Below are 19,176 nucleotides of genomic sequence, written 5' to 3'. Positions count from 1 at the left end.
ATTTTTTCTTTGGGGTTTTGCGATTTACATAATGTAAACATACATTTAATATTATTTTTTCACTAGTGTTTTTAAAGTGTTGTTTTCTATATTTTATAAATTTGTATGTGTATATACTGTATATATACATACACACACAATATATTAATAAATATATATATATATATATATATATATATATATTACATTTTATTCATTATTTATTCGGCATACATTATTATTATTATTATTATTATTATTTACATGCAATATATTAATAGATACATTTACATATATATATATATATATATATATATATAAAATACATTTTATACATTATTTACTTTGGCATACATTATTATAAAAAAAATAATAGTGTTTTTAAAGTGTACAAATAATTATAAAAATAATTATTATTATTATTTCGCCATTGTTTTAAAGTGTAATTAAAGTTTAATATATACAATAAGTATATATATTCATTATAAATGATTTACAGTAGCATGCATTATCATTATTATTTAATTATCAGGGTTTTAAAGTGTAGTTTTATATATCTTTATATATTATTAATTATAAATTATTATTATTAAAAGTGTACTTTTATATATATATGGTATATATACACACACACACACACACAATCACACAATATATTAATAAATATATTTATATATATTATAACATTTATACATGATGTACTTTGGCATACATTATTATTATAACTATTTTATTAATGTTTTTAAAGTGTAATTTTATATATTTTTATCTATTATGCAATGTAAATAATTTACAGTAGAGTACATTATTATTTCACCGGTGTTTTAAAGTGTGCTATACTATATATATTATATTATACATTATATTGAGCTGTTTCATGTGACGTCACTGTATGACCCCGCCACCATGTTTGTGACCAAAATCCCATTTACCTCCGTTGTGCTGCGCTGTGAGATGCGACAAAAGTCGGCGAAATTTTTGTTTCCATTTATAAATCTTGAAAAGGTGATACTGCTGTTTAATTACCATATCCAAAATGTAATTTTTCTTTCAATAAATATTTATTATTTTTTAAGTGATGTGGTTTCCTTTCACCAAAGATGAGCAGTGACGAAGGGGGAGAGCATGGAGCATGGATTGCTAATTTATTCAGATATTTCAGTTATCTGTTAGCATGTCAATTATATTTATAACATCATCAATTCGGATCCAATTAAACTGGAAATGCACAGAGGATGATGTTATTCATAACACTGTATAAAAGGTATCTGATAACTGGGACATTCCGGAATTGGAGGACATTTTCAAAAAACAGATGCTCAGAATACTGAAAAAAATGTACTTGCTGTCTCAATTTCCTTAAGAAATTACTAATATTAGCGTGAGTGTGCAACCCTGTTACCATTTTTTGAGTAACAGGGTTGCACCCTCATCAGTTTTCTTAACAGGTTTCAAATTTATATTTGATGCCTTAGCTGGACGAAAACAGTTTTCTGAAGGTTTATTACCTCTTTTCTTAAAATACATAACAAAAAATTTGAACAAAATAAGTCAGATTTTTAAGAGTATTGATGCCTATATTGTCGCCCAATTCTGGAATGTCCCAACTGTAACACAATGAATAAAAAAGCATTACAATATGAATATATACTATATTTTAATGTGTATATATGTTAGTCAATAAGCATTTAAAATAGAAGTGATTCATCCAACAAAAGGGGCAACAATATAATAAGTGCTGTAATACAAGTCTCGCATAGCTCAGAGCAGTACACATAGCAAGGAATTATTATTATTTTTTTTTTTTTAAAGAACATAAAGGTGGTGCATAAGTATGACTGGGTTAGGTGTTCATGAAAAAGATGTGTCTTTAGCTGTTTTTTGAAAGAGGATAAAGACACAGCTGCTCGGGTGGAATTAGGCAGGTCATTCCACCAGCGGGGAACAGTCAAAGTAAAGGTACGGGACAGTGATTTTGTGCCTCTATGAGATGGCACCACGAGGCGCTGTTCACCTGCAGAACACAGGCTTCTGGAGGGCACATAAGTCTGAGGTAGTGAGTTTAGATAGTGGGGTGCGGAGCTAGTGGTTGCTCTGTAAGCAAGCATCAATGCCTTGAACTTAACGCGAGCAAACAATGGCAGCCAGTGCAATTTGATGAAGAGAGGCGTGACGTGCCCTCTCTTGGGCTCATTGAAGACCACTCTCGCTACCGCATTATGGATCAATTGCAGAGGTTTGACAGTTTGACTGGAAGGCCTGCAAGAAGAACATTGCAATAGTCCTGCCTGGATAGAACAAGAGCTTGGACGAGGAGTTGTGTAGCATGCTCTGATAGGAAGGGCCTGATCTTCCTAAAGTTGTACAAGGCAAATCTGCACGATTGGGCAGTCCTTACAATGTGGTCTGTGAATTTTAACTGATCATCAAACACAACTCCATGATTTCTGGCTGGTGATTTCCTGGATGGTGTAATCATTGACGAATCTAGCTGAATGGTGAAGATGTGATGGAAGCACGAGCAGCTCTGTTAGCAAGGCTGAGTTGGAGGTGGTGATCTTTCATCCAACACGAAATGTCTGCTAGACAGACTGAGATCCAGGCTGCTACCGTCAGATCATCAGGCTGGAATAAGAGGTAGAGTTGTGTGTCAACAGCATAGCAGTGATAGGAAAAGCCATGTGCCTGAATGACGGATCCTAGTGATGACATGTTTATGGAGAAGAGGAGCGCTCCAAGCACTGAACCCTGAGGCACCCCGGTAGCTAGTTGGTGAGACTTAGACACCTCTCCCCTCCAAGACACCCTGAAAGACCTACCTGTGAGGTAAGACTTGAACCATTGGAGCGCGGTTCCTGTGATGCCCTTTTGTTGTGAGGGTTGACAGGAGAATCTGGTGGTTTACTTCAGTAACTGACAGCAGGGAAGTCACATCATAAGATTATGAAGCACAGACTTTATTCACGCCACAATGTAAACATATTAGTCTTATTCACTAATATGCCTCGGTTGCTTTCTGTGTATTCTTTGAGTTAAAAGTAGCTCTTACATTCATACAGATGGGATCATCACAGACATTTTGCAATATTGTGACCAAAATCAGAGCAGAAAACAACACATACATGAATAACTTCTGAATGAGAGATGTTTATGATGTGGACCGGTAGGCGTGTCGTGTACTCGCCAGGCACACATCAGACTCGCCGCCATAAAGAGATGAATTGTGTATAAAATATATGTCCACGAAAGTCAAATTTACCGCCATTGTTTCCTCCCACTGTTGGTCCCAAATATGGCAGCTACGGGGGAAAAGTGATGTCACTGAAACAGGTCAATACATTATTATTATTATTATTATTATTAATATTATTATTATTATTATTTCACCAGTGTTTTAAAGTGTACTGTGTATGTGTGTGTGTGTGTGTGTATATATATATATATATATATATATATATATATATATATATATATATATATATATATATATATATATATTAGTACACTTTAAAACACTGGTGAAATATATATACAATATATTAATTAAAATATTTAAATATATTATACAATGTTATTTTTTATTAATTATTAACTTTGGCATACATTATTATTATTACTATTTTTATTAGTGTTTTTAAATTGTACAAATTTTATTTTTTATTATTATTTTTATTATCAGTGTTTATAAAGTAATTTTATATTATTATCTATTGTTCATTATTATAAATTATGTACTGTAGCATGCATTGTTATTTTTATACATTATTGTGTTTTAAAAGTCTGTTAAACTGATTTTTCCTAAAAACACCAGAGTCAATCATATAAGCTAAGTATCGCCATTTGTAGTTTGGCGTAGATTGTAGGATCAGTATTTCAAGTCTTGCCCGATCTGGGCGAGATTGGCTAACGCATCGTGTAATCAATCACGCCGCACTGAGTTTGCCTCTAACCGCTCGTGTTAGACTTCTCTGGGTACAACTGATTATGCTGAGAAATTTCTTTAAGGTGATTGTAATCAGCTTTTTTCCTCTGTTTTTTTTTTATTTATTATTTTTCCCCATGCTTCTCTCGCTTTGCATCGTGATTTCATGCCATCTGCTGGTCTAACCTAACGATGGCTCGCTGCTCTGTTACAAACACCATGCAAAAAACAAACGGAAAAAAACAAACAAACAACAACAAAAACCCTACCAACCAAACACCTGTTGCCATGGTTTCCATAATGCTCCACCTACCTGTTCATTGCTTCCATGGTTCCCTTCCTGAAAAAGTACCCATGATGTACAGTGCTACGCCTGCTACTGTCTCTGCAGCAACAACTCCTGCCACAAGTGTCCCCTACGCAACAACAGCACCAGCCAATCAGGTTTGCTCCTTTTAAAAGCTTTCTTTCATAAATCCCTGAGCTCTGGACAAGCACTTTGCAGCAAATTAAGCAACAGTGCGATTTCATGCTGTGATGTGAGCAGTGGCGTAAATTATTCTTTGCCACTTATTAAGTATCAGTGATCAAGGAAATTTCCTGCATTTATCAGAGCAAATAGTGCTTATTCAGAGCTCGCACATTGGCAAATAGTAGTTGTGTTGTGTTGCATTATTTTCTTGTTTCGTTCTGCATGTCCTTGCTTCATTTTGATGTCAAGATATCCTTTCTCATCTACATATCCTTATAAAAAACACGTATGGTGTCAGCTAAAAACAGACACACTAATTTTAGACCTTTCACATATAATAACTTCCTTTTCTGTACAAACGCCATTATTTTTTCCACTCTTTCCATCTCTGGGTTGGTTTGAGAAAGCAGGACGAAGGTGAGTCGCACTCAAGGAAACTGTCAATGCGTCAGTGTGGCGGTTAGCGTAGGGAAGGACATTGTGTTGTGACCTTTTTAGAGACAGTCTAAAAGTATGTGCCTCAGTACGGCTCATTCTGCGGCAGAAGGCGGCAGCTGGAATCTGCATGATGTACTTGACACTCAGAGAGCCCGCAATTACAACGTCCGACAAACAATAGCGCACCAATCCGCCACATTTGCAGACGTACTCATTAACTCCTGTTGTGAAGCATTTGAAGTTCACATTTGAACACCATATTTACATCTTACTTTATATTTTGGGACCCAAAAATGAAAAATCTGTCATCATTTTCTCACCCTCATCTAGTTCCAAACCCGCAAAACGTACTTTTATTCTGTAGAATGTTAAAGGGGAATTTTTGAAGAATATTCTGGCTGCTCTTTTCCATATGACAGAAGTTCATTGTAACTGGGGCTGTAGGTAAAAAAAAGTAATTTGTTTGACTCGTTCGCTCTAGTCTAAAGGCCAGAGTATTCTTCGGTATTCCGCATGTCGCTGCATCTCACGCAGTTAATTTTCACAGTTTTTGTCTAGTGTATTATTTAGTGAAAATGTTCACAGACCATTGATCTCCTGTGCATGTTCATGATAGGGCACAAGAGCAACAGTTCACACAGCCCTGTGGCGACAGAGCATTCTAGTGAAAACTCATTTTGTTTATCTAAAAACAGGTCCTCCACAGTAATAGTGACAACAGAGCACAAAACACCTGCACACAGAACAGAGAACAGAACTTACTAAACATGTCTGAAGAGTTTGAAGTCCAAGAATTTATGCATTTCTGTGCCCAGCCTTATTTTTTTGAGTATTCAGAAATCAAACAGAAACATAGAGGAGGCTACAGGCAGCCACAGTCACACCGTGTCCTAACCTGATGGCAAACGACACGCGATAAAAGGGATTTTCTATGTTAATCAGAGTTTTTGTCCTTACCGGCCATGACGAGCGAGTACATTCTATCAACCGCTTGTTTTCTATTTTCAGCATCGCGCAGGTAACTCCGTCCATTGTGAACTGGCACCGGTTTAAAAACTTTCTCATAACAGTATATTAAAGCCAGCATCTCATGAGCCGGTTAAAAACTACTTGATTTTGGCCGAGAATGTTACACCTATCGAATATTTTTGTGGAGGTCTCACTCTCTTCAGGTCTGTCACAAATACTCACCGGTGCAGAATGGAGAAAAGGTGACAAACATTCCCACCTACTCCATCTCTTTATGTTTGATTTCCAAGTACTCTGTTTAAAAAAAATAAGGCTGGGCATAGAAATGCATCAATTCTTGGACTACAAACTCTTCAGACATGTTTAGTAAGTTCTGTTCACTGTTTAATGTGCAGTTGTGTTGTGTTCTGTTGTCACTATCGCTGTGGAGGACCTATTTTTAGATAAATAAAATGAGTTTTCGCTTGAACGCCCCAATGTCACGAGGGGGCTGTGTGAACTGTTGCTCTCGTGTCCTATCATGAACGCACACAGGAAATCAACAGTCACTTTCACTAAATAATACATTCGATTTCAGTTTGTTTCTCACCAAATCTTATCATATGCTTTCATAACAATCACGAGTCTCATGGATTTTAGTTGACGAAAAAAATCATATTTTAGTTGTGACATTTTTAATTGTTCTTTGTTTGATCAATGTCAATGTCGATTCTTAAACCCTAAGATGGATCTTGCACTCTATATGCGCAAACCCTCTACAATGTGAGTAAATCACTTGCAGGTGCAAGCTAAATTTTACACTATGCGACTAAACTTTTCAGATTTCGCTCAGCAAGGATTAAGTGGTATAGTGGTGAATAAGTTAGCATCAAGATCATTTCACTGCCTGTTGAGAGTAAAAGTTTGGTTTAACTCGTTCTGTGTGTCCAAAGATGAGATCCACAGATAGTTGCTGATTTAAAACAAAGAAACATTTAATTCTAATCACACATGTATGCACTAAAGAAATTACACACGTCTTCTCTCGTTATATGCACTTCCTGGCTGATGCCGCTAGTCTTAAAGAGACAGTACAGATTAAGCACATGTTCTACATATCAATGTAAATACTTGTAAATAGTACAAATTATGCAAGTAAATAATAACAATGTAACAAAAATATATATGAACATAATATATGTAATTTCAAGACATTAATTGATGGAACAGACTAAATTTGAAAAAAATTTCAAAAGCTAAAATGTGAACGATTTGATGAAAAATGAATGATAAAATATCATTATTAAAATTAATATTTTTGAATTGTACTTAGAGGGGTTGCCTAGAAGCTTTCTTTATAATTAAGAGCATTAGCTGAGAGAGAATTTATTTTAGATGTAAGCAAAATGGACATTGTAACAGCATTGGTAAAAGCTACTTTTAAAAGTTTCTCTGATGTGAATTCCTCCCGTTTAAACAGTTTAGGATTTTACATTACATGTTTTTAAGGAAACGGCTTATGCAAAACGCAAGTTACTCATTCTGACTTGCGTGTAACTTAGTTCAAGTTCACTTGTTCATTCGCTTCATTGTCTGTGCAGATGTAAGTTATATTACTGTACGCTTAAGTTGTGGATATATCTTTAAAAATACAATACAGTGTTAGTGCATTGTTAATTAAATTGCAGTATTATTATTTTTTTTTTCTGAATGACTATTGTAATAATGGGTCTTTGTCTTCGCCTCGTCTTCATTATCGTTGACAAAATAAAAAACCTTCATTACAAACATTTTTGTCCGTAATTTCATTGTCGAGATTAACACTGGTTTAGCGTATTGTGTGCAACGCAGATTTCATCATCAGCGTAGTAGGCTGTAAATAACAGTATCAGTAAATAATGATTTAAAACTTTAACCTGTTTCTCACACAATCATATGACTTCAGAAGACTTAAAATATTGTGTACGAGTCACATGGATTACTTTTATGATACTTTTTGGTGCTTTTCTTTGTCATTTTGGTGCTTGACAGCCCCAGTCCCAATTCTCTAATTCGTTATATAGGAAATTACAGACAGAAACATTCACCTTTTGTTATCCACGGAAAAGATAAAGTCACACGTGTTGGGAACAACATGATGGTGAGTAAATGATTTGAATTTGAATTTTTCAGTGAACTATTCCTTTAAGAGCTCAATATACATCCACAAGTTAAAACATTTCGTTTTGTTTCTTGAAACCACATTTGTTTTTATCGTTGCTGCTTTAAGACCATAAACAATGGCTAGATTAAGAATCTGCATCCCCAACATCTTTTTTCAGTTCCCATCATGCTCACTCAGGCCACTCCCTATCTTTAGTATTGTTCAGTAGGGGGTCAAATAAGGTGACTTCAAGGGCTCTCCTGCTTCTGTCGTTCTTAAATGCAGCCTTCCTGTCACTGAGCGGCCTTTTCCTGTTGTTTCAGAGGGCCTGAATATACTCTGGATGTAGGAACTGGGACATTGAGGGTTATTTGTGGTCTCATCATGTGAAACTGAACCTGTTTCCTGAGGGTTTCTCGCCAAACCGCTCAAGACTCTCTAGCGCCCCCTGTCAAGAATATGAAGTACAGCATCTCCTGGCCTCTAAACAGAAAACGAAAGCAGATTTATTGAACATTCTAGATCAGGGTTGTTCAACAGGCGGTCCACAGCGGTACTACTTGCGGTCTGCCAATAATTCTTTTATCTCACACAGTTTTTTGTGAAATACTGAATATATGTTATATATGGAAATATAACAAAATACAATATTAGGTTTGTGAAAACTTGAAAGTTCAGGTAAATGTTTCACTCTTCCTCCCAAATTAAAATACATTAGGGTAAAGTTAAAATAAATCATACAATTAATTGCAATTGCATTGCAATTATCTATAATTGCAATGCAAGTATCATAACAATGCACAAACCCCAAGTTGAAGTCAATATGAAACAGCATTCACAAGCCATGTATGTCTGTAATGTGACGTATTTTTGCGTGAAACAATATTCCATAAATATAATCTATAATATACAGTGTTTGGGGCCGAGGTTCAAATTTAGGCCAAATCCAAACTAATCTGTCATTTCCAGTTTCTTAACGTCATCGTTTTCCAAAGTATGCGGTAATGGGGAACGTTTTCGAAATGCTCCATTTTTAATGGAGGAAAATGTCATTCTAGTGTGGTTGAGAGGCGAAAATGTAAAGAAATTAATGCGTTAAGGCAGCGTCAACACTAATGTTTTTTTTCCTTTTTGGTTTCTTAACTATATCGTTTTCCGAAGTATGCAGTAATAGGGAGCATGTTCGAAATGCTTCATTTTCATTGGAGGAAAATGGCATTCAAGTGTGGATGAAAGGCATAAGTGTAGTGAAATGAATGCGTTAAGGCAGCGTCAACACTAATACATTTGCATTGAAAAACTACGTTTCCAGTTTCTTAATGTCAACGACAACACTAATCCGTTTACATTTAAAAACTCATTTTCCAGTTTCTTAACGTCAACGTTTTCCAAAATATGCATTAATGGGGAACGTTTTCGAAATGCTTCATTTTCATTGGAGGAAAATGACATTCAAGTGTGGATGAAAGGCATAAGTGTAGTGAAATTAATGTGTTAAGGCCACGTCAACACTAATCTGTTTTCATTTAAAAACTCAGTTTCCAGTTTCTTAACGTCATCGTTTTCCAAAATATGCAGTAATGGGGAGTGTTTTCAAAATGCTCTGTTTTCCATGGAGGAAAATGGCATTCTAGTGTGGGTGAGAGGCGTAAATGTAACTAAATTAATTAGTGAAGGCCACGTCAACACTAATCCGTTTTCGTTTGAAAACTCAAAAGTATGTTGTAATGGAGAGCATTTTGGAAATGCTCCATTTTGAGCTTAAAAGTAGCTAAATTATTGTGTTTTTAAATGAAAACGTATTGGTGTAGACATGGAATTAAGCGACTTTGGTGACGTCAACTGAAAAGAATTTCAGAGGCAGAGCAAGCAATTACATTCTGATCAACATTTTTTCTTTAAAATAACATGCACCCACGATTGACCACAATTAGTCTAGACACGCATACTGAGAAAGTAAATAGACTTAATGTGCAAAAAAACAGCTCGTTGACGAACAAAATGCAACATCAATATTTACATTTACATTGATTTAGCAGATGCTTCTCTCCAAAACAACTTGCCCTCTTTAGACTCATTATGTTTGTTCTGCCTTAAAAACATTATAATGTACGTTTCAAAGCCGTTGGTGTGTTTGTTTTCGTCAGTCTCAGAGTCAGACAGACAGAACCACCGCTGGGCGCTGAGTCATCACTGCTCGTGGTAATCTCACACACACAGGTTTAATTATGCTGCGAGAGAGAGAGAGAGCGCATTATACAGGAGGCATAAACAAACCCTTGACTGGCGCAATAAACGCAGCTTTGAGGTGATGACTCTGGCCTTAAGCAGATCCACGCAGTTCACATTAATATCAACTGAACTGCAACTAGTACAGTGTTTATGATATGACTCAGTGGTCTTAGTCCCTGACCTCTGCCCTCTAGCCTGTTGGGCCTGATGTGCCAGGATGTTACGAGTTCATGGGTTGAGATGAGTTTGAGGGATGTTATCTGTGCATAAATATAGGGCAAGAGCGCCCTCTCCTGGGCAGAAGATTAGAAAACCTTTTGAGGCCTCTTTTCACTAGTGGGCATGTATAAAGATTAATTGCACTATTACTTTTTATATTTCAAATAAACTGCTTAAAAAAAGCCCAGTATTAAAGACCACATGAAATTGGAGTTTTGTAGCTTTCAGTCCATGTCTGTTAGCTGTAAAATATATAAATGTATAGTCTCTCTCTTCCAGGAAAATGTACTTAAAATATGTATTACTCATCTTGTACTCCAATATAACGCACTGTATAATGAGAATGTTCCCTAAATTATAAATACCACCTTCCTCCGAGTAGAAATGGAAGGAAGCAAATCGTGGTTTGCCATGTCTAACACCCATACTTAACTTTTTTGTTTATTTACATTATTTTCTTTCCCAACCATCAATTGATTGCAAAGAAAGTGCCTTTGTGAGCATAACCGCATTCAATTTCTCCACAGATGAATTGATTTTTAACGATAACTTTTAAAGATAGACCTACCATCAATATAAGTCAAGTTCTTTATTGTCGTTGCACAAGTACAAGTAAATTATTTCTGTCTTCCACTAGGTGTTGCATCAAATTTAATAACAAAGGATCGGAATAAAATGTATTTAAAAGTCTATAAAATGAAGTAGAATGAGAAGTATATTAGGTTTAATATAAAGGAATATTTCGGGTTCAATACAAGTGAAGCTCATTCGACAGCATTTGTGGTGTAATGTTGGTAACCACAAAAATTAATTTAGACTCATCCCACCTTTTCTTTAAAAAAAGCATAAATCTGTTTTCCAGTGAGACACTTACAATGGAAGTCAATGAGGCCAATCTGTAAACATTAAAATACTCACTGTTTCAAAAGTATAGAAACAAGACATAAACAATATGTGTGTTAACATGATTTTACTGTCATAAAACCACATTACACAGTACTAACCTTTTCTGTGTAAAGTTTTAGCCAATTTTACAACTTCGTTACCATGGTGACGTAGCATCATAAACGCTAAAACCCTAAAACAAATGTAAAATTGGTGATTTAAACAACTTTAAAGATCAAATAATACACAAGTTTTAACAGAAGAATTAATGTAAGTGCTTTGATAAAATTATAAGCTTCACATTTCTGCCATTAAACCCTTCAAAAATTGACCCCATTGACTTCCATTGTAAGTGTCTCAATCTTACCACGATTTTTGCATCTTTTTTTTAATACGTCAACACAGGAAAAAAGAAAGCTGCACTCGTTAGGCCATTCCATGCGGTCTTTGAGCACAGTAGTCAAGACATACTTTATATAATTAAACACTTCTCTTAACATGCACATATTTGATATTTATTGTAACTAACCCTGATTTATATCACATAAAGCACCATGTATCAAAATAGTCAATTTGCCATTAATTCACAGTCATTGTCCAAACCCTCAAACCTGCATGTGTTCCCTCTTTGGCATTGCTTTCCCATCATGCAGTGGTGCAGCCGCTATCAAGCTTTCATTCGCCTCACTGTTGCCGCGCCTCAGAGCTCTGCTTACAACATTGTCGCTGTTTCATACTGACTTGACACTTTCCAAAAAACAATTTGGTGACTAAAGTAGGATATAAAGCTTCGGTGCAAGACTGCTTGTTCCTCTGCTTGGGCTGCATAAATAGTACATTTCAGAATGTTTTTACATGTCCATGTAAATCTTAAAGATGAGTTAAATTACCTTTTTATTTTATTTTATTTTTTTTTTTTACTTTTTTTGTTCTAACTTTTCATTGTTAGTTCAATTCCGTATTATTCTGTGTATTTCAACAGGGTTTATGTTTACTGGTATTTTCAACAAAATGTAGGAGAATTAAAATCCGGATGGTGAACGTTGTGACACCATCCATAACAGCGTACCTCAACACGGAATCAAAATATTGTTTTGTGACCCAAGGCCTTGTCGATAAGTACTGTAACATAAACGACCAAAATTAATAAAACGTCCATACCTACTACATTTGCCAAATGTAAACAAAACACACCGTATGCACTCAACTCGACCTTCCGTTTCCATTTTTCCATTCCATAATTATTATTTTTTAATAAATAGTCGGCAGTGTGCAGTATATACTGCACAGTATGCAGCAAGCAGTATGCTAGTTTCCATTTCTAATTCAGCCCTTAGTTATGATTTATACTATCGCTGTCAATCTGACATTTTTAATCAAATTTATTACATGACATGCTGAGTAATTAATCAAATTAATCACAGTTAATTGCATTTATCAATATTTGTTGAGAAAGGCCCCCAAATAAAGATATTTCAATATAAATAATACAAATTGTAACTCAGTTATATATAAATATATGTATATTAGGGCTGTAGATTTAACATGTTAATTCAGTACGATTAATTATATAAAAAATAGCGTGTTAAAAAAATGAACGCAATTAATCATGTCCCCGGACCATAATACGGAATATTAATTCCATCTGAGCAATTCAAGCTTGTAGTACCACCTGTTTTCTCCAGGGGGCAGTAAGCGAAACTCCAGCTGTATAACGTGCAGCTTATACAGACAAAGAACAAAGCACACTTACCGACAGCAGACAGCACAAGATGAGAACATGTTCTTGCATTCAAACACAGCTTGATGGAGTGCAAATCCGTAGGCAGGGATCTTAAGATGTGTTTTTCTAAGTTTCAAACTTTGTTGAACTTGACACAGCAACCTAAAAACTGTATGTTTATGACACGATGCAACCGAGATGTTCCAAAAGTGTCCGTCTGATGCAGGTGTACATTGACGCGTCCATAAACAAGCCCTTATAATAAATATCTGACAGACTGACAAATTTAATTGCAAAATGGATTGCTGTTAACTGTAGGCCAATGATAGGCTTATGTTCAAAAATATGGAAATAAACAATATATTGCATTCTAAACCACTATTTGTATTGTTATTTTTATTTTTTTTTTATGCCAAAATAATGTAATGCATTTTAATTATCATTATTATTATTTTTATTATATATATATATATATATATATATATATATATATATATATATATATATAGATATAGATATAGATATATATACACATTATCAATTATAATTATTTAAATGTAACTATTTATAAATATTTAATCATTATATATTGAAGTATTGTTATTTGAGGGACTTTCTCAGCAAATATTTATGCCAGTGTTGTTCGTCAGGCATACCATGTCATTAATTTGATTAAATATTTTAATCGATTGACAGCCCTTATATATATATATTCTCATGTCATTGAACATATGGACAGCAATCCATTTTGCAATAGTGTTATTGCGTTTACCAACAATTATTATTATAATTAATTGTTGGTCTATGTTGGAGCGTCTGACTGGTTTTCTGCGCCATAAAAGCTGTTTTTAGAACACTAGCTAGTTGAAACTTTGAAAATCGCGTCTCGAGATTCCTGCATTCTGTTGTGCTTCGATGTTTATACGTTTATGTCTTACGGAATTTACGTAAAGGTCAGAAAGCATGATTAATTGCGTAATTTTTTTAACGCGTTAATTTTATATATTTAATCCCACTAAATTGACATGTTAAATCAATAGCCCTAATTTATACAGTTCTTTGATTATTTAATGAAGTTCAGGAGAAGCTTGTTCATCTAGGCCTGCCAATCACATCCCAAGGATATATAAGTGACTACTCTCCTCACACCAGAGACAGTTCTTCGGGCATACCTCCACCTCCCTATCAACACTTGTATATTTCATAATGACTTTGCCAATTATAACTTCTAAATTGTCTTTCTATTTCTTGTTTTAGTCAGATAGTCCAGATGCCCAGTGCTGTGCTCGAGCCCTTTCGTTATAGACAGCACGCCAAATCCGTTTACGTTAATGCGTTCCAGGACTATATGAACCAGAGAACTCGTGAAACATGGATATTAATATACAACATGCAAACAAGTCTTTAAATCCATCTTTGCAACTCCTTTGTGATTGCTGCTTTTTGCATTTTCTCAAGAGTTAGGAAATCACTACACTGCATAGAGTTGCTTTGCTCCTAGTTTACAAACTATGAGTCTGATCCTCATAATCACTACATTAACATTCATAATTTCAGTAATTAGCATGCACATTCCTCTCTCATGTCGTATTTGCATCACTTACGTCCATATCTCTACAAAGACACAGTGTTACGCCATGCAAACCTCACGTAGCTTATAAAAATCTTCTAAATGGGGCATTTTTAACTGCCGTATTTTGTTCTGTGTTTGTTTTCCGATTTTATTTATTTTTTGCACAGATCATCTTGAAGTAAACCACCGAAGAGGAACTGGATGCCAGGAAGCTGCTTTGAGAAACCCAAAAAGATCCCAGTGTAAATACAACCTGCCCTCCCCTATAGAACTGGAGCAACCTGCATGCTAAAGAGTATACAACAACCAATCAACTACAGTACACGTGGAGTGATGGTGTGCTACTATATACACACAAACACACAATATATGCTCGGAAATGTAACTTGTAAATGACACAACTGGTTTCTGAGTAGATTACAAGCAAAAGTTATAGAAAACGAGATGAAAAAAAAAAAATATATATATATATATATATATATATATATATATATATATATATATATATATATATATATATATATATATATATATAGACACTATATATATATGTTAATGTAAAGCACGTTTCATAGAGGCATAAGTGAGAATTTATTCGAATGATTGGTCACTTGTCAGATAATGTGTATTTTTCTCCCATATTTGTTTTTGATTGAAAGCAAATGCACAATGTACACCCTAAGCGGGAAAAAGACAAAATAAGAAAACACACATTTTGTTTGCACTATTAGAAAATAGTGCTTGATACGAAGTGCTTGATTGTCTTGAAATTGGAGGAATTTTTCTGCAATGTATGTCTTAAATATCCCCACGCGTTCAAGGCGCGGGAAAGAAGGGATTGCTTTCGTTTGAAAACAACAAAACAAAAAACGAATGTCACAGGGCAGACAACATCATGTCTGCAGATTGATTGATTGATTGATTGATTGGATTGATTGTCTACTGGTCCAAATGCGCTCCCTCGAAACCTTTCTGGATTTCACCTGATCAATGTTTTGTCTTCGGAACGGCTTACCGAGCGAAAACGACAGTGACTCTTCATTCCCAATGGCCAAAGAAAGGTTTACAACAAAGACAAAGTGCAAAACATCAAACAAACTTCAGTGTCAGAAGTGTGAATGTGGCAAACCAAGTGCCATCTGTCTGCGAAGGACTGTGTTTTACCAATCCCTTTCGGTGATTTTATTTTTTAGTTATCTTCTTTTTTTAAGTGGACGTTGAATGATTTCGATGCGTCCATCTGGAAGTCGACTGTGGCTTCTGTTCCGTGCCAAGGGCTTAAACTAAACTGGAGAGCTGCTGTAAACAAACTCGTACACACTCATACACATGCACGGACTAGCCTCACGTGCACGAGTCAGAAACGGGACAGACGAACGGACTTCTCGAACCTGTCTGTTGCCTGTTCATTGACCCATTCTCAAGCATTGGTTTGGGATATGAAGAGGAGGAGGGGGCGCACAAAATGCGACGTTGCAGTAGACGATCTTCAACTCGACGCGTTCTGAATGGAGGGCTAACTGTGACGGCAGTGCGCTCTCACCGATAATCCTGTTTTATTTGATAAACAGTAGAAGTGCCTAAAATATATATTTTACACAGCAAGCATCTTGAAAAGGTGACTTTATGTGGGGTGGGTGTTATAAAAATACTCTTTGAAGAAGAAAGCAAAGCCCCAAAAAATATCTTGGCCAATTTGAAAAGAAAACAAACAAAAAACGTAAACGCATTTCATGCGCGTCATGGTCTGTTTCATTTTCTGGTATCAAAATATTGAATCGTTTTCACACCAGTGGATCAAGATGGTGTAGGTGGAACGTTCATTTTGTTGTACTATGTTATAGAGGTAGACCGATATATCGGTTTTACTGATTAATTGGCGTCGATAGTTGCTTTTTGGAACTATCGGTTATCTGCAAAATCTATGTCGATAGTTGCCAATAGTTGCTGTCATTTCGTCATTTAAAAATAAGAGTCCCCGGTGTGTTTCATTCTTGTTTATACTTAAAAGTCCTTAATTATGCGTCAAATAATTTTTTTCTTATTATTAGGATTTTTGTTGGGAAAAAAATTGCTTCTGGGATTATATTCATTTTGGACTCTTTGTCTTTGCCTGTCATACTAAAAAAAAAAAATTACATTCTATAAATCAATTTTAAAAACTATTAATCAGTTATCGGCCTTTCCCACCACATTTGTTATTGGTATTGGCAAAATCCACTATCGGCCGACCTCTACTATGTTAGCTTTTACCATGGTTATTTGAAGTAGTTTACATTGGAAATGTAATTGAGGAAAGGACTTTTTGTCGGGACAAGCTAAATCTCTGTAACGCTTTGAGTTTGGCAAATGATTGTCATTGTGAATGTTACTTAACGAACCTACTTTAATTTATATTGATTAGTCTGGACTGTCCATTAACAACTACTTTTGTCATTTTAACTTGGATGGTGTATTTTTTCTGGAATCGCATCTATGTTAATAAATCACACACCGCTTTCTTATCCTCACTCATTTTTGATGGATGAGTGTAGCGAAGCGTGTTTGTGCATGCTTGATTGATTGCGCTGGTGTGAACGTGCATGCCCGTGTGCATGTACGAGTGTGTTACCGATTAAGTCAGGACCATCATGTATTTACATGGTACTCGGTTAACAGACAATCCACAAAGAGACAATTGGTTTCGCAGAAATACGGCACTGGTCAAAGCATTTTTTTAATTTTTTATTGTTAATTAACGTCTCCATTGTTTTCTTCTAGGTTTTTGTTTTTTCGCAAAAGTTACAGTTTTAATGTAATTTTTGAAGTGCAAAGTGTTTTAAATATATTTTATTGTCATTCATTTATTTTCTTTTATTGTTTTGTTAAATACTAGTCACAGAACAATGGTGTAACCTATTTTAAAAATGAATGTAATTTATTAAGCCGAGCTTAAGCTACGTGCGGTCCTTAAATACCATAAAGTCGGCCAATCAGAAAGAGCCGTTTCAACAGGACGTTGCATTGTCGCATAAGCGAGGCTATAGATTTGCTTGTGTTATGTAAAAACGTTTATTGTATAGGTAATGTTTTACCAAAAAAAAAACAAAAAAAAAATAAACTTTTTGAAAATAGAAAAAAAAATAAAATAAAATCTCTGTAGAATGATAGTTATTTCATAATATTAAGTTGTTGCTGTGGCAGCCAAAAGTTGCAAATACTAAATTTTGGTATTTTTGTAAATGATGTAATTGTTAAGTTGATCTACTTTCATCCCCCTAAATAGATTGTAAAGCAGATATCGGAATATTTCCTATTTTATGTTGAGACCAAGGACTTTTCAGTAACATGTAACGGCCTCTTTATTGCTGTAACATTTAAGATATAGTAATAATTACTCACCAGTAAAACAAAATAGTGTGATGTAACTTAAAAAAAAACAGTTTGCCTATATTATTATAGTGTTCAATTAACCCAAGCCCCCTCGCCATTTTAGATTGGCATAAATTATCTCAAGTACATTATTTATAAAAAGTTGTCTTGGTTTGTTCAACAACTTAAACAAGTTAACGATTGCACTTTTTATTTAATGTGACTGTAGGATGTTCATTTTAAACGATGCACAATGAATATGGTATGTTTAACAACAACTCAATAACGGTTCTTTTATCGTTTTAGTTAAACCAGAGAACAAAATATTCAGTAAGCATCTCGCATGGTATTTTATGTCAAATTAAGAAGTTATTTTCCATTTAATCTAAGAAAATAAAAAAATAAAAATATATTGAATGTTTCTATCTACACTATAGAAAAAAATCTGCACATGTGATGAAAGTAGCGTTTGTCCTTAATGTGGGATTTCGTACACCCCAAAAGAATCGAATTGTACAGAAATGCAGGAGAAAATCGTTGACTGATGGTGACAAAGCACTTTCTAATCAGATTGTATACTGAGCAGACAGCGTATCCAAACACTTTGCCTTACCTTTAGTCCATTGTTATTAAGCTTTTATGTTTCAGAGCTCTTAATATGTACTAGAGTGTCAACAGGTCTACTGAATTTACTTCTCACATCCATTTATATTCGAATATGCTATACCTGTAACTAAGAAATGTAAGAGTTTTATTATTATTTTGAAGCATTTTCACGGAGAGGCCAAAAAGGTTTGATGGTGTTGAATGCTTTTCAACGCTCTTTACTGGTTGAGATGCGACACCGTGGCTCTTTGATGCCATACCGAAGCGTTCTCAAGACATTGTGGATATTTACGCTGTGCTGCTATAGACTCCCATCAGTAATGCAGTAGCCCATCGACATATATACACACTGACACACATTCACAGAGATAATATGACAAGAAGATTATAAACCAAGCCATCTTTGGATAATATTAGTTTTCATGTAACCATTTTAAATGTTTTATTTGTGCATATATATATTATGTGCTATTTTATGTCATATAGTCAATGTTTTTGGTTCCAGAAAAATAGTGTAAAATCTATTGAGACAAACAAATAAATAATAATAATAAAAAAAGGATCGCTGTGTGTGCATTGTTTGTTGTCCTGTATTTTTTTTATTTTTTATTTTTTTTATACTTATTGCAACTTGAGAATATTTGAATTGTAATGTTATTTAATCATCATTATTGATATAGTCATT

General features: G+C 34.7%; 1 protein-coding gene across 13 annotated transcripts in view; it reads left to right on the top strand.

Moving 5' to 3' along the window:
* Nucleotides 1-19,053, top strand: part of LOC127443851 (muscleblind-like protein 2a) — a 100,630-nt gene extending 81,577 nt beyond the window's left edge. For 6 of the 13 annotated variants that reach the window (XM_051702828.1, XM_051702826.1, XM_051702821.1 and 3 more), the window contains one exon: nt 14,702-19,053. In XM_051702828.1, coding sequence (XP_051558788.1) covers nt 14,702-14,826 — 125 coding nt within the window. In that variant the 3' untranslated portion in view covers nt 14,827-19,053. Of the gene's footprint in view, nt 1-4,250; nt 4,346-14,701 lie in introns of all 13 variants that reach the window. The other 7 variants (XM_051702833.1, XM_051702831.1, XM_051702827.1 and 4 more) reach the window with 2 other exon arrangements.
* The last annotated feature ends 123 nt before the right edge of the window (nt 19,054-19,176 follow it).

The sequence above is a fragment of the Myxocyprinus asiaticus genome, chromosome 7 (genome assembly GCF_019703515.2).
Source record: "Myxocyprinus asiaticus isolate MX2 ecotype Aquarium Trade chromosome 7, UBuf_Myxa_2, whole genome shotgun sequence".
Lineage (NCBI taxonomy): Eukaryota > Metazoa > Chordata > Actinopteri > Cypriniformes > Catostomidae > Myxocyprinus > Myxocyprinus asiaticus.
This window is presented reverse-complemented; position numbering and strand designations above follow the sequence as displayed.